At 43.4% G+C, this 16,350-nt stretch overlaps 1 protein-coding gene across 11 annotated transcripts in view; it reads left to right on the forward strand.

Moving 5' to 3' along the window:
- Positions 1-16,350, forward strand: part of sdk2a (sidekick cell adhesion molecule 2a) — an 82,290-nt gene that overhangs the window by 34,340 nt on the left and 31,600 nt on the right. For 6 of the 11 annotated variants that reach the window (XM_040119634.1, XM_040119678.1, XM_040119670.1 and 3 more), the window contains exons 2-6: positions 10,346-10,474; positions 11,298-11,334; positions 12,074-12,180; positions 12,461-12,608; positions 15,019-15,152. In XM_040119634.1, coding sequence (XP_039975568.1) covers positions 10,346-10,474; positions 11,298-11,334; positions 12,074-12,180; positions 12,461-12,608; positions 15,019-15,152 — 555 coding nt within the window. Of the gene's footprint in view, positions 1-10,345; positions 10,509-11,297; positions 11,335-12,073; positions 12,181-12,460; positions 12,609-15,018; positions 15,153-16,350 lie in introns of those variants that run through there. The other 5 variants (XM_040119644.1, XM_040119694.1, XM_040119651.1 and 2 more) reach the window with 4 other exon arrangements.

The following is a 16,350-nucleotide window of genomic DNA, read 5'->3' on the forward strand; positions in this document are numbered from 1 at the left end:
CTTTAGCAAGGTTCTTAATCTTTGCTCCCCACTCAACTGGAAGATTGGTTGCCAACACCACTGCAGCAACACCGGAAGCAATGTTAGCTTGAGTGCAAATTTAAGAATATAATTAGAAAAACATCATTAACCTCATATATTAGATAGCATTGTTGGCACAGGGCTCCAAGCTTTAGTTTGTGGCAGTGTTGTGATAACTATTGATTAAGGGGTATGATCTTCTTGTAAGGCAGCTTGCAATGTTTAGATCAAAATGACACAATCTTTACAAGCAGAAATGTGGACTTAATCCAATCGGGAGGAGAACAGATGACAGGGATTTTTGAAGAAGGGTGTTAAAGTACACTGAGAGTTTGATTGTATCTATATAACAAATATATAATCAAATAGACAAAATATAATAGTAAAATGTAGAGGACAGATCTTCCACTTTGTAATTATAAGTTGTGTATATTTAGTTAATCAAGATAAATACACTCATCTTTAATGTTTTGGTGTGGTCTCTCAGAATAAGTGTCTAATCATTTTTCATTCATTTAATTCCCAAGCATGCATAATTTCATATTATTCACATAGGATGTTATTATGCACACCCTATTTTAACAAGTTGTGTTTCTCGCACTAAACCATCCTCAAGGATCATGTGGAGAGAGCGCAACAATTAGCATCTCTGACTGAGAAATTTCCTGCTTTGTTTGAGACGCATGCTTCTCACTCAGCACCCGTTCCTGTATCTGATAATTGAGATGAACAATGTGGTGTGAAGTCATGTAAGAACCAGTCAAACGCTCCCATTAGCATAATGTCAGGGCGTTCGGATCTTTGTCTGCCTGCTGGCGTAGTGCTGGCTGCCTCTCTTCACACAATGCCACAGAGCTGTGTTCCTCCTCTGTCATCCTCCCTTGTCAGGGGACATGTGCACTTCAGAGACAGAAACGGGCAAGGGAGAGTCCTGTCTGTGTAGATGCCTCAGAGGTCAGAGATGTGGCCTGGTTGGATGTTGTATAGGAGGCTGGCAGCTTTGAGGTTTTATGAAGGAAGTGATTTTTCGGGGTGATGGGGTAGCTATCACACCCTCAAAGAGCAGGACTTGATGCTCTAGCATGGATGATGGGAGAAAATAGTGGTCAGAGGGCATCTCTGTAATGTAGTACAGACAGGTAGTAATGTGAAAAGCTCCATTCTGTTAGCTTTCACACTCTAGAGGTCCCAATTAGGAACAGGGACTTTGTGCTCCCACAGGCTGTCCGGATCACAAAGGTGATGATCCTGCTACACATCACTCTCAATCTCCACCAAAATTAGAAAAAATGAAAAAAAAAAAAAAAACCCTGTCTATTCCATCCTCCATACACTCTTCAGCTCTGCTCATCTCTCATCTCTAACTCTTTCTCATCAAAGACCCATTGTTGCTCACGTTTAATCGCGACTGTGTGACGTATTGTCAGTGTGAGAAACTCCTGTGATCCTAGTCCCTGAGTGGATGATGCATTGACACCAAAGAAGGTGTCCTCTGCAAAACAGGTAAATAAAGCTTTGCCAACAATGATTGCTGTTCACGCCTGGGCCCAGAGGAAGGAAGGAAGGGAGAGACAGACAGGCAGGCTGTGTAAATGTAATGAAGGGAGATAATAATTTTTTTCTCTGTCAGCTGCTCTCTGCCATTAGCATTTACTGCCAGCCCCTGCCACTCACTGCTTGGCGCCCATGCACTCTGCCACACTGATAAGAATCACAATCACCAGCCATTCCACGCGCATATATTACAACGGCGGGCGTCCTGATACTTCGCACCTAGCAAAACACTATTAGCATGCCAGTGGTATCTCTCCCAATTCAGAGATTCAAAGGGATCGGCTGGAAAGAAAACCACGGATGGCACATGGCGGTTTGAGACCATGCATTTTGCCTGATAATATTCTGGTGTCTGTATCTTAAAGACACACGGTCACAAACACACAGAGATTAAGGCATTCGCACACGTTTTGACGCACGGGACCACACTTGCACACACTTATACAGTAGGATATGAAGGATAAAGGAGAACAAGGAGCAGAAAGGTTTTAGGATCTCAAGAGCAAAGAAGACTTTCCTCCAAAAAAGTGTAACTCTATCTATATGTTAATGGTGGGAAGGAAAGAGCCAGATTTTGTCTGGTGCATCAAGCAATTAAATCAAGACTTGTCTAATAGCTACATCTTCATGGAGCTACCCACGGGGGTCCAAGGATTGACAGGCAACACAGCAATGCAGGTGCATCTGATCATCTCCATCTCAATGCGTGTGAAATAATGTTTCCCCCACCATACCATCTACTAATTAGGATCTAATTATCCAGCCTAGTGTAAACAATCACGGCAGATGGCATAGCACGCAGCATTAACTCTAATGACCTGGGGCCCTGTGGAATTCACATTTCAGCGTGTTTGTTTATTTTCCTCCGTTAGTCTTTGCCCTACTTTCTAAATTCACTTAGGCCTATTTCCAACCTTCTCATGCCTTGAGAAAAAGCTGCCCGCCTCCAATTCCCGATGCTGCTCCCATTTTTTTTAAATTTCCTATTTCTTCCGCTAACTGTCGTTTAGCTGCTTTGTGTTTCTTTCTCTTGTTTTTTTTTTTTTTTCAAATAATGTCAATTAGCTCTCACAAAGATCAAGTGAAAATTTGTACCTATTTTCTCCCCCACCCGCTACCATCTCCCTTTTCCCTTGCGAAAAGAGAAAAAAGTCGGAGAGAGACAAGTATGTGATCTGGCGCACGAAAACTTTACTTCTACCTCCAAATCATAGTCTGTCACACCTGGTAAATAATACTATGATGTCAGTCACACATACACTACAATGATTGGGAAGCCTGGGTAATTTCCCATCGTGTTCTACCCATGAGAGCTATCCAAACCTCACCTAAGCTACAACAAAACATTTTTATATATCTTGTCCTTAGAGAGTAAGAAATTGCTATAGTCTAAGTTGATGTATTGATCTGTTGGCTCCACGAATATGCTCACAGCTTGCTGCTGCAAGACATAAATCTTATTTGAGTGCCACGAAGTCAGACAAGTATCCCCGCTTTATCTGTTACAAAGCTATAACTATCCCTTGGTGATTAAAGACATAACTTTCTTACATCGAGCAACATTTGTTCAGCTGTGGTTTCCCTACCGTTCATCGGACAAGGCTGAGCTGACTAGAGACTTGATTCTGCATAGGGCGTAATGTAACGGCGACTGTGGGTGTGTGAGGTCTCATTAATTCATGCCAGACCTTGTGCCTATGCTCCTCTGTGCGGTTCTGTGTTCTCTGCCAGGAGCTGGACTTGCTAATTAGGCTCCTGGATATCACAGACATGTCCCTCGACACGCCATACGATATACTGCTAGTGACACAGAAGCAGACTGCTAAAGAGAAGGAAGGAGCAGGGCAAGAGGATGGAGGAAGACAGGGTGTAAGGAGCGATGCATAGAGACCGAAAAAGATGAAGAGACGTATCGACAGAAAGCTCAGAAGGAGGGGACGCGGAGAGAAAGTGTGAGAGTGAGAGATGACAACTGATGAGAGGACAGGGGGAGAGAGTATGAAAACAAGGCCAGAGATCAAGAAAAAGGGACTGCCACAACACACAGAGAGGAAATTGTTATTGTGGTGAGCAGAAGAGAAAAGAGAAAGGGAAACTTAAGATGTGAACAGAAAAAAGGGGTGGGAATCAAAAAGAGAAAGATAGCTTTAGACAGGTGGAGCATAGCAGAGAGGTGGAGGAAGGTGCTCAGAGGGGTAGCAAGGCAAACAAGGAGAGAGGGTGTGTGTTTTAGTATGTGTGCAACTGTGAATTTGTCTGTGCTGCCTGCTGGAGTGTGTGTCCAGATAATTCAATCTGCTAGCCATTGACTGGCCTCCCGCTCCGTCTTCACTCCTAATTAAATCTCCATTTGTTGGCTGGATGCTGCTGCTACTAATTGTGTTGCTGTAGCATCAGATAGACACACAGGCACACCTAAACACTCACACATGCGCAAACACAAAGGCCCCGCAGCGAGTGGGATCCCAGACGCGTCAGCGCGGTACATTACACCTCAATTAATCACATCAATTACAAATCAATTAACCTGTGGCGATCCACTAAAAACAGCTGGGATGCCGGCAGTATTTCCTCTGCAGCGACCTGAGGATTTTTTCCTGCAACATGAAAGCAGACGCATCATCAAAAAGAAAAACATTTTTGACAGCTTAACATGAAAATCCATATTCTTACTTAATCTCTTCCACCGAGCAGTGAGCAGGACCGCAGACGGTATGAGCTTTTAAAAGCATGTCACTTTGGCCATGAAGACTATATTGCCACAACATAGATACTGAGGGATCGTATAAAGTGCATAGTCCTACTGAATGCTGGGCAAACATGATTTAGGGGCTATACATCCAATCGGGGGGCAGGAAGACATCAAGCTGTGATTGACTGGCACTCACATGCGGCATGCAAATGCTGATCCATGGGCCATTTCTCAAAATGAATGGAGGGCTAGATGGAGGCTCTCCATCTCCCCCCCCTGTCTTTTAGTCCTGGCCTGCTTGTTTGGCTTCTGCTGTAATGGGTCGCTTCACCTTGCTGCCTATTGTTGGAGGACACCCCCCTCTCTCTTTTTATTTTTCTTTCTCCCCCTCTTAGTCCCTCACCTCACCGTGCCTCTACATCACTTCTCAAACTCTCTTTGTTCTTAGCATTATGCCCTGCATTTCACTAACCATCTGTTTGACCATCACTCTCGCTTCCTCCTCTCTGTCTTCTCTTGTCCACTCTTCTTTCTTAATTCCTCCTGTCGTGTCCACCTGCTTTGGGCCTCACCTAAGTGAGGGAGTGTAATTTGGCGGGGTGCCTGTTGTCACAGTGTCACAGTAGCTTGTGACAGAGTGACAGATCAACTTGACCTTGTAGACGGACTGTGTTTTCATGCAGGAGAGGTGCAAATATATGTGGGTGTTTGTGTGTGTATTTATGTATTTGTTAAAGGAGCTTCATGTCAAGGCCCAAACATTCTCATCTTAACCTAGTATGTGTGCAAGTGTTTGAACGTGCGTTTGTGTATCCATAAGGGAGATGTTTCATCAGCTTTTAAGATGCTTTCAACCCCTTTCACCAACTCATTACTAGGCCAAGGTCACTGCCATGACTGTTGCATAACCCCCATCGGAGAGGCTAACCATAACCCATCTCACATCTTAAAGTCCAATTGAAGAGGCTAAATGACAGCTCTAAATTTTCCTGAATGACATGATGCACCAGGAGGTGAACTGGAGGCGGACGATGAAGCAGGGGATAGAGTGGACATGGATAACAAAAGAGTAGACGTCCAAATATTGCAGGCAGGGGCTCGACTTTATCACTGGATCTCAGTGATACAGTTGTGTCGAGTGCCAGCGAGGACGTGGTTGCATAGGCTCAAACACAGGTACCTGAGGATTAAACAGAGGGTAGAAGGAGCTCCCTGCTGCTGGAGTGGAGCAAGGCTAAGGAGGTGAGGCATAAAATAAGCAACAGAAAGAATACAAGACAAAAGCCCAATGTGAACACCGTCTGTGTGATTGCGTGCCAGCATGGTGCAATGGGGAGCACAATGGGCCTTGGCTTATAAAGCTGCCCCAGTGCCTGTGGTCTTTGTCTCACAGCCATTAAAATTCTGTGTATGCAGCAGGGGACCCAGCTGGAGCCATGCCACCATTCAACCTCAGCTGTCAGGTTAGAATAAGGTGTTTTTTTTGGTGAATGAGCTGTAGGGGTGCAGCCTGACTGTTAGGGGTAGCTGCTCTTCACAGCATCCACATTAAAGCCCTCCTGGTCTTCCCGTGCCAGTTTTTGGTCTTTCCTAGATCTTCCGACCCGCTTGGATTGGCTTTCATCTCTGCCCATAGTGCTGTAGGAATTCCTGGTCCAGAAACACTGCCCTCTAGCTTTCCATATGGATACAAAGCCTGCAGTGGGCACTGCCATGCACCTTCCAAATCCATCACTGCCCTTTCGTTATTCACCGCTGTGAAGGAAGTGACAGTTCTTCTTCACCAATGCTCTTCCTTTTCTTCCTCCCTCCACCACTGTCTCTTCTGGGGAAGATGTCAGCTTTACCCTGACATAGTGCAGCCAGTTAGCTGCAGATAGACACATATCCTCTATTCCTTAACTTGAGTCTGTAGTCCCCGATTTGTATCCTGATTTGTTTTTGTTTTAACATGCACACGTGTCTGCAAACATGTGATGCTTATTTACAGTATGCTTATGTTCCGTGAAGTCACAGTGCTCTAAAAGCAGGTGACACCTGAGACAAATTATCGATCGGATCAGCGTTGATAATACCACACTGGAGGCAAAAACATCGACTTGACACCTTAGTGACAGCAGCACACTCAGCGTGTCATCTCTACTGAACATAATGTACATATTAACAGAGCTTTTGTACTACTATATGCATACATATGCATATAGTAGTTACATCTGCATAAACAAAAATAGATGATGCAACATTTGACATATGCACATACAAACAGACGCATTACTCATCTTGATTTTTCTGCAGTGGCTGACACAAAGAAACTAATGGAAGCAGAGATAACACACTTAGAAATGATCCAGCCACTGTCAGTACACATGCAGCGTCTTCCACAGATACAAACATGTATCAGCGGCGTTTGACCTCAGTGGTTCCCTGTGAAGATCAAAGGGAGAGTGATGAAGAGTAAGAGGAGAATGAGGGTCAGACAAGAGGTTCTCTGTTGGAAACTCATTAGATCCCATAGCCCAGTGTGCAGGGGAATCTTTGCTATCTTCCTTCAGCAGTAAGAACTGTTAGCAATAGGCAGTCATTTTAGTTCTCACCTTCAGTTGTGCATACCGTTGAGAGCAAGTTATTCAAGAGTTTAGCAGCATGAACTGGAAGTCAATCCTGTATGCGATGTTAAACATTGACTTTTCTCTCTCCCTAAGCTGGCTTTGTTCCTAAAAATACACGCTTTTCTGTAAATGTGAAATTGGTCACAAGTGGTGCACATAGCCAGAGTTCATGGATTAACAATCAGGACTCAACTGAATGGGTCATTTGAGGCAGAAAAAAGTGTGAACATATAAATGGCAAACAGGTAACCATAGCGGTGATTACAGTGCACTCAATTTCCTGTTCCACAATTCCACATCAGTAACTTGGCATTATACATTTTCCTTGCTTCAGACGATTGATGTGTGAGTCTGAGTTAGTCAGCTGCATTTCTAAGTGCGTGTTGCAACCGAGCCCCTGAACCTGAACCAGCTGGAAGTGGTTGGGGTTTGCCTATGTTTGTTTGTTCAGGCATAAATGGATGTTTTGGGATCGTGTGTATACTGTGTGTGTGTGTGTGGGTGTGTGTGTGTGTGTGTGTGTGTGTGTGTGTGTGTGTGTGTGTGTGTGTGTGTTTGTGTCTGGGGAAAATAGGGATGGCTCCTTCATTTGGGCTCAGACAGGGATCAGTTTCAAAGGCCTGTTGGGTTTGACAGCGTTTGTTTTGGAGAATTTCACACAAGGATGGTAGAAAGAACGGATAAGCCAGGTAGCCGAGTATTGTTGTTACCAAACGGGAAAAATCTATGGACTGGTTTTGGAAACAGAAATCAATGAGATGGCCGTTTGTTTACCTTCTTTTATGACAGTTGTGTTTGTGGGTGATAGAAAGGGGAATAAGCTGCAGCTTTCGGAGGGGTATTGTGTGTGCTGTCGCGTATGTGTCTGTCCTGTTATCTGTGTTTGTGTGAACAGTCCTGGTTGAAATTATTGGCACCACTGAATTTCAAGAACAGAATTTAGAATATCTTAAGAATAAAGGCAAATTAACCAATTTTTATAATCATAATATTTTGATAAAATGTCCAAGGCTTCTAGACAAAAGAAAATAAAAAAACAAAACTTGCATAACAGTGAAATAATACAAAAACAAAATGTACCCCAGACAAAATTATTGGCACCCTTCTCTAATATTTGGCTACAGAACCTTTGGCAAAAGCGAAATCCTCTAAGGTTTTTTGTAGCCATTGAAAAGCCTCTTGCACTTGTCTGCTGGTCGTTTCTGCCAATCTTCCTCTGCTCTGCGTTCAAGCTCTTTTAAGTTTGCAGGAGTCCTTTTTGCAATGGCACATTTCAGCTCTCTCCAAAGGTTTTCAATGGGATTTAGGTCAGGACTCATTGCTGGCCATTTTAAAACAATCCATATTTTCCTTTTCAATCATTCTTTTGTGCTGCGGGATGTGTGCTTTGGGTAGTTATCCTGCTGAAAGACCCAAGGCTTTCACCTCAAACCAAGTTTTCTGACACTGGGTAACACATTTCGCTATAAAATGCCTTGGTAATCTTCTAATTTCATCATTCCCTTGATACATTAAATGCTTCCAGTACCGGGGGCAGCAAAGCAGCCCACAACAAGACAGAACCTCCACCATGTTTTACTATAGGTTGGGGGTTCTTTTCCTTATTGGCTTCATTCTGTCGCCTATAAACAAACTGAAGCACTGCATTCCCAAAGAGCTCTACCTTGGTTTCATCTGTCCATAAAACATTATCCTAGAAAGACTGTGGTTTATCTATGAAAGTTTTTGCAAACATTAGTCTTGCTTTTTTTCAATAGAGGTGTCCTCCTTGGCCTTCACCCATGGAGCCCTACTTGGTTTAGTGTGCGGCATACGTTACAGGCTGAAACCACCACTGCAGATTGATCCAGGTCAGCCTCAAGGTCCTTAGATGTCTTGCTCTGTGTTTTTTCCACAATCTGCATCAACCCTTAAGCTGTCAACTTCTCTAATTGAGTTTCTTCTTAACACCGCGTCCTGGAAGCATCTTAACAGTTTTATTACTGTGAAACTTCTTGGTAACATTATGAACTGTTGAAACAGGGATTTCAAGATCGTCCGCGATTGCTTTGTAGCCTTTGGACTATGTGAAAACATTTATTTGTTGTTGTTCTTGTTCTTCAGTAACTTTGGACGCTTTATTAAATATTGTGATTAAACAAAATTGGTGAATTTGGATTTATTTCTGAAGATATTCAAAATTCTGCACATAAAATTCAGGGGCGCTGATCATTTCAACCGGGACTGTATGTACACAGTTCTTACATGGCTGCTTGTGGGAAACAGAGGTGCATCATCATTCTTTTATTTACAGTTTCAATCAGGTTCAGTTTTCTGTATCTCTTCCCTGCTTGGTGAGGCTGCCCACACATTCACCCAGTTCCACCACACCATCGTCTGCATTTACCACCATAAATCTTGGGTCTGAACTTGTGTATGGGTTTGGAGAGAGATAGATAGAGAGAGGCTCCAGTAATCAGCCATGAGAGTGAGTCAGCTAGTGTGGTAAACCTAGAACCAGGCACGCTCCAGGCCTTCGCGGCTTACTGCAACTATTAATACAGACTTTAATTAGCCCGCCACTAACACTGGCACAATCGGCTCAGCGTCGCCCATGGCTGGTGAGGCAGACAGATCAATGGGCCTGATCATGCCTTTTTCATCAGCTCAAATGAAAGCACTTTGTCTCCAAGCTCAGCCCTGGACCTTGCGTATCACCTTAAAGGCTTTCTTTGGCTGCACTGGCTGTGTGCAGTGTTGCGGATGGGGCCTGTATAATCTGGCTGCATTAGGGAACTATAAAGATAAATGAAGGGAGGCACAGAGCATAACTCATCCTGTCAGAGAAGGGGTTTTAAGGCTGGGAAACTTTGTGTTTTCTAAAGCAGCCCCTACCACAGCCACCCCCCATGGTTTCCTGGTTTCTCACTCTCTCTTCCTCCTACTTCCTTGTGTTCTTTTTTGTGTATATACAATCTGTGTTGTATTTTTCTCCATCTGCTTCCTGTCTATTTCCCCTTTCCTCCTCTTCCCAACTCCCTCCACTTCCCTCTCTCTCTCCCTATCCTCTTTTACTGATCTAGAGGTATGGAAGAGTTCATTTACACTTCTTCTACTGCAAATATTGCTCCTCTACCTCTTTGCCAGCACATTTCAATTTGAAATGAAAGAGTAACAACTTATTTCAGTAACAACTTATTCCATGTGCTTTTTGGCAGGCTTTTGTTTTGACCTTCAAATTCCCAATCAGTGCAGAAGAGAAATAGAAATAGCTTGTTCTGAGTCCTCGTTTCCTGTGGATTGGTGGAATAATGTTGTGCGTCTGCTAACAGGGGTTACTGAATCACTGCCTTTTTTACCAACTAAACCCTCTCACTTTTTTTTCTTTCTCTCTATTTTCCTGCCTATTACTGTGACTTTTTATAATATTATTATATTCTTACATATACATATAACTTTCATTTTCTCCTTTTTCTCTGTCTCTTTCCAGTAGATGATGTCCCACCTTATTTTAAGATGGAGCCTCCCCAGACACAGGTGCACCTGGAGGGGAACCGCCTGGTCCTAACCTGCATGGCGGAGGGCAGCTGGCCCCTGGAATTCAAATGGATCTACAATGGTACTGAACTCACACGTTTCTCCTTGGAATACAGGTAAAGAATGCAACCTTGCCTGCCAGAGACGATTGTATTATCTTTTTTTTTTTTTAATTCATCAACAATAATTACCTTACTACATGATAACATTTTAGCAGCATTTAATTGTAACTAATTGCTCAAATTTACTAATTTTTATTCATATTCCAGACTAATTTCTATGGATTTATTCAGGACTGATTTGGCTGCATGTCTCCCTTGAGATGTAACAGCTTGTGTTCAGGGGATTGTCAGATTTATTCCTATTTGTATCTCACACTGTATTCAACATTAAGAGATGGTGTGAGCAGATAACTCTCTTATTTCTTATTTCTCTCTCGCTGTTTGTTGAAAGTATCATTGCTGCAATAAAAATCACACAATGCATATTTATCATCAGATTCCACAGTGTGGGTTGGCTACTTTGCTCTATCAGCAGTAAGATGCATTTTCACTGACTTCAGAGTTATTCTGGACACTTTTTATCACATACATCAGCCTCTAAACACAGTGCTGAAGAATTCTACTAAAAGCACAGACTGTGGTCATGAGAAAGCTTCAGCCTCTCCTAACAAGGTCTCTGTGTGTGTTTAGACGTATGCATCAGTGTGTTGTGCCCATTTGTACATGTACTGTATGCTTGTGTGTCAGTATGCGTGTGTGTGTGTGTGTGTGTGTGTGTGTGTGTGTGTGTGTGTGTGTGTGTGTGTGTGTGTGTGTCTTCACGGGCTCACAGTTGCAGTCCACAGTGAAAGTCAGTTCCTATCTAATTCTAGCCCTGTTTTCTGGACTCCCCACTCCCAACAGTGAGACAAGTTCCCAAGACATGGACAGACACTCAAAGGTGGCATTGCCTGATTGCTATCACTGGCTACACCCCTCCCCCTTCCCACCCACACCTTCCCTTCCTTGTCTGTTTTTCTCCCTCTCTCACATCCTCTCTCCTCTCCTCCCCCCCTCATCTCCTTCTTCTTTCCAAGTCTTTCCTCAGCATTTGGCTGTGCTCTCACGTGGCTTAGTCTGTGGGTCTGCCTTGCAGGCCAGCCCTCTGCTTGTTATTCTTCACCAGCTCTGATCAAAGAGGAGAACTGGAATCCATTTAATCAGACCCCCCCCCCCCAATACCCTGAATTGCAATGCAGGAGGAACATGGCAGGGGCGGACTCCACACTCCTAAGTGGCTGTAGCAAACCAATTAAAGGGGACTTAGCTCTGGGGTTATCTAGCTAGCATTTCACACACACTATTTAACATGAATCACATCAGTTGAGAGATGGAACTATGGCTGCTCAGGACCAACACGTGATAATTGTTCGTATGATTTGCTTCAACCGACTGAAGATACAAGATAACAACATGCACCAAATTACATTTCAAGCCTGCTCCATTATATTGTTAATTTGGAACATATATGTCTCATAGTTAAGTTGAATGCCATTCAAGCTGTGTTTCAGGTGCCCATTGAAACATCTCGATTAACTGAGCATCTTGAGTGTGGGGGATAAAAGCGCCAAGATGAGAAATGTCGCTGTCTCTAATGATGATGATGACTAATGGCACTTTCTGTTGTGTGTGCCCATTAGGTACCTGATCCCCTCACTGGACCGCTCGCATGCTGGCCACTACCGCTGCATTGTGAGAAACCGAGTGGGCGCAATAATGCAGTGCAGTACTGAAGTGCAGGTTGCCTGTAAGTACTGGTCTCTTCCCATATTTCCCCAGATGAGACAGAGCAAGGGGAGGACACTGTTTTTGTGAAAGGCTTGTCAGTATGTGGATGAGTCACTCTGCATAAACGAGCTTCGTTTTTGAAAAATGTACATTACAGGGTAGTAATAATAATTCTTCTTTTTCATTTTCTTTGTTGCTGGCATGCATTTCCAACATTTTCTCTTCTAACATTAATTTTTTATATTAACTCACTGTCTTTGTCTCTCCCTCTTACACTCTCTTTCCTTTATGTCTCCTAGATATGGGTGGTTTTGTGGAAGGTGAAAGGTCTCAAACTGTATCCCAGGGTGAGGGTTCTCTCATCCATGTACCAAGGATACACAGCTTCCCCAGGCCACAGATCACGTGGTTCAGAGATGGGCGTAAGATTCCCTCCAGCAGCCGTATGTAAGTCTACCCTTCGCCTGAGCTTGATTTGTTTGGTCTGGGCATGTGACTTGTGTGTTTCTGCACGTACCTGAGCAAGTGCTCTCATATATGAGTTGTTGGTGAACGCTGACCTGCTAAAGCAGAATATCTTTCACTTCAGAGAACTCTAAGATGTTCAATACTGCTCACAGATCCCCCCCCCCCCACACACACACACACGCAATGAGTGAAGTTGAGCAGAATTGCTGATGAATGAATGTTGGTGCAGACCCTATGTTCATCACTGAATCACCTCTCAGTGATAAAGCGGGTTATTATATCACCCCCATTGACTTGGCAGGCGAAATGATTGAAGGGTAGAGATAGAGCAGGCAGCGGGGGAACCAATTAGACAAAATTGGACAAAAGGCCTCAATTGATGATATGTTTGACTGACAGCACTCACCCCTGGGTGGATTTGTGTGTGTGAGGTTGTGTGTGTGCATGTGTGCATGTAGTAAGAATATGTGTGAGGCAACACGTGCACAGTGGGAGTTCTGGGGATGACTGTGTGTAGTCGTATGGGCTATGTTCCGAGTGTGACTGTGTTTGATTGCTATTTTTATTTTTATTTTGGATTCATGTTTTTTCGTCAAGAGAGACTGTGAAGGTAATCATCTGAGATTAATTGTACCATCCAGACAAATAGAGGTAGGCAGTCCACAACTCCTCAGAAACCACCTCCTCATCTATTATTCAGCAGCTCCACCATGTTGTAGCTGACATGAAGACTTTAACCCTGAGTTGCATGCTCTTGCTTGATGAACAGATTGGTGCATGTCTCCTCTGCCCGCAGGGCTCCAAAAGCACAGTAGAAATACAGAGGAAAAATTGCAAGAAATATCTCAACCCCTTCCATGAATGTTGGACCAATTCCAGAGCTGGTTACTATGCAGCTGACTCTTATCAGAAACTAAGCAGTGAGGCTTTGCTCTGTGGCAGTGAGTGGCACTGACAGGACACTCTGCATTTACCGCTTGTTTGCTCACTTTGTGTCAGGCTACACTGATATTCACAGGCATGGGGGTATATTGGTGTTTGTGTGTTATTATAAGTGTGTGTTGATTCGGTGAGAGCCACGACTCCTAATTGTCCAGGAGTGTGTCTGTTTATCCTACAGCGATCAGACAGATGCTGGCAGATACGAAGAGCCTAATCTGGCTGCGTGCTTAGCATCAGCTCTCATTGAATGGGCCCTTCTCAAACGTTCAAGACCATCAGCCTAACCAGCATTCAGCGAATCTCAAGGCTGCTGGGCTACTGCATTTACAAAAAGGAATTTTAAAGGGATAGCTTAGAATTTTTTGAGACAATTGCTAATGCTTAGAACGGTGTGTTTTTTCCACTTACCCATCCTTTTTCTTATATCCTTTGTAGCTTGTCATTACTGTAAATGCAATTAATGTGGAACAAATCAAAAATCTATTGTAAGTGCAAAGGACACGACAGATCTAACACAATGCTCAGCTAACACAATGTTAATACAACACATTATAGTGAGTTTTAGGGGTTATTTAAAGAAATATGTCTGTGTTTATTGCTAAATTACAGACTTTAGTTGCTTACCCTTGTAGCGGCCGGCTGTTGCCGGGCCAGGTTGCACAAATATCTTACAAATATACTTAAATATGTAGACATCAAAGCTCATCAGCTGCAGCCTGCTGTCATAGGACCAGTTAACTTGTCCGGATATACTGAGACTCTTTTCCATCTAAAAACATGGTCAACTGAGCTTCCTTGGACAAAACTCGGACTGGCCTAAATTATCTCACAAGACCAGCCTTACTTTTCTTAACCCCCGGGGTTTATACAGTGAGTAAAATGACAATGAACGTTTTGCTACTATTCAGGTACTACAGGAACAGTCAGTATACAATAGCAAGATAAATTTTGAACACTTCATTTAAGACAGTGTGGTACCTTGTGGATGGAAGTGCTCATAAAAATTGATTTGTGTGCTTCCTTTTAGACATAATTTATGAGTGTGTGTGTGTGTGTGTGTGTGTGTGTGTGTGTGTGTTTGTGTCTGTGTGTGTGTCAGTTTACCCTCAGGATTTATTGACTGTGCGAAACAACTACTCACTGGTTTAATGATATGAGTGTATCTGTGTACTTCTTAGTGTGTGCACACGCTTGCAGGGTATGGTTTGTGTTTGGAGACAAATTTTGGAAAGCACACTAGTTGACTAGGAATGTTTATTTAATTGGGAGGCAAATTCATGGCCCCAATTTGATTTCACTACATTCACACTACCTAAAGCCATTTGTGTCTTTATTAGGGCAAGGTTGAGGTTAAGTGAGTGTCATGAGAATAAATGCACATTAATGCAGTGTTCTGAACAGCATGCTTAACTAATGTGTGCGTGTGTGTGCATGAATATTTGCTCAGTGCCATCACGCTGGACAACACGCTGGTCATCCTGTCCACGGTGGCCCCTGATGCCGGACGTTACTACGCCCAGGCAGTCAATGACAAAAACGGGGAGAACAAAACCAGTCTGCCCATCACACTGACAGTGGAGAGTAAGTACACATGAATAAACACAGACACACACACACACACACACACACACACACACTCAGGCGCACATGTGCACACACATTACCCCCGCAGACTTCTTCACCCACTCCGCGAAAGAGACACAGCTCACCAACAGATTGTTTGTGTCATCAGCTGATTGCGTTAACAGGTTGTTGCAGATGAAAATCCAGTTTAAAAAAAAAATCCTTATATTCTTTCTCAGCTCCACACTTCAGCTCACATATTCATTCAACACAGCAGCAACACAACAGGTGGCCCAGCTAAAGACAATGGAAACAGAGATAGCGCCCTCTACTGGCCTGAGCTTTCTATCATATCGCTTCTTTTTGCCGCTTCTTCTTCTTCTCTCTGTCCAACAGACTTAGTCATACCCATCACCTGCAGCACAATAGCTGTCCCCCCTGTTCTTCAGTGCTCCTCTAACCTCCGGCTCAAGCAGTGAATTACAGTTGTAAGGTGTGTTTTAGGTGGAGCTCCAGCAGCACCTCTCTGGCTGGCCGGATACACAGGCCCATAAAGTGGTGCTTCAGTTTAATCACTGCTCACAAAAAGCAGATTTATGAAATGACACAGAGGAACAGGGAATGATTAAACACACACACATCAGATTAGAAGGTCGGCCTCACTCATAAACAGGACGTGTTCAAAACTTCAAATAAAGATTGGCATCGCCCATGCAAGCATGGTTACTTGTCAAATCATTAGTTGTTTAGCTGAAACCGACGCTTCCCCATCCTCCCACCTACTGTCACCATCTTTCATCTAAACAAAGTCACACAACTCCCCCCACCTACTGTTACTTACTTTCATTTAAACAAATCAGTCTTGCTCTGCTTACAAAGACCAGCCAATTAAAGGAGTCACAGGATGTATTTTATAGCTAACTGGCGCTGAAGGTGATCACATTTTATACCACATATAATACACCCTTTGATAAAAGATATCCCCAGATCCCCTATGATTTGTAGTATTTATCTGGTGGTGGTTTTGACTATCATATGAGGATTTTAACCTGTTCACTGTGTAGCTGCTCCTTTTAATATCAGCTTCCCTTCTCGCTCCAGCATCTGCTCATCATATCGTTAATACTGTGTTAGTAATTCAGTGCTCACTACGCATGACACAGCAATCTGTAGGGACCAGATATCACTGAATATCACCGAATCTGACCTTGCAGAT

The sequence above is a fragment of the Xiphias gladius genome, chromosome 3 (genome assembly GCF_016859285.1).
Source record: "Xiphias gladius isolate SHS-SW01 ecotype Sanya breed wild chromosome 3, ASM1685928v1, whole genome shotgun sequence".
Lineage (NCBI taxonomy): Eukaryota > Metazoa > Chordata > Actinopteri > Istiophoriformes > Xiphiidae > Xiphias > Xiphias gladius.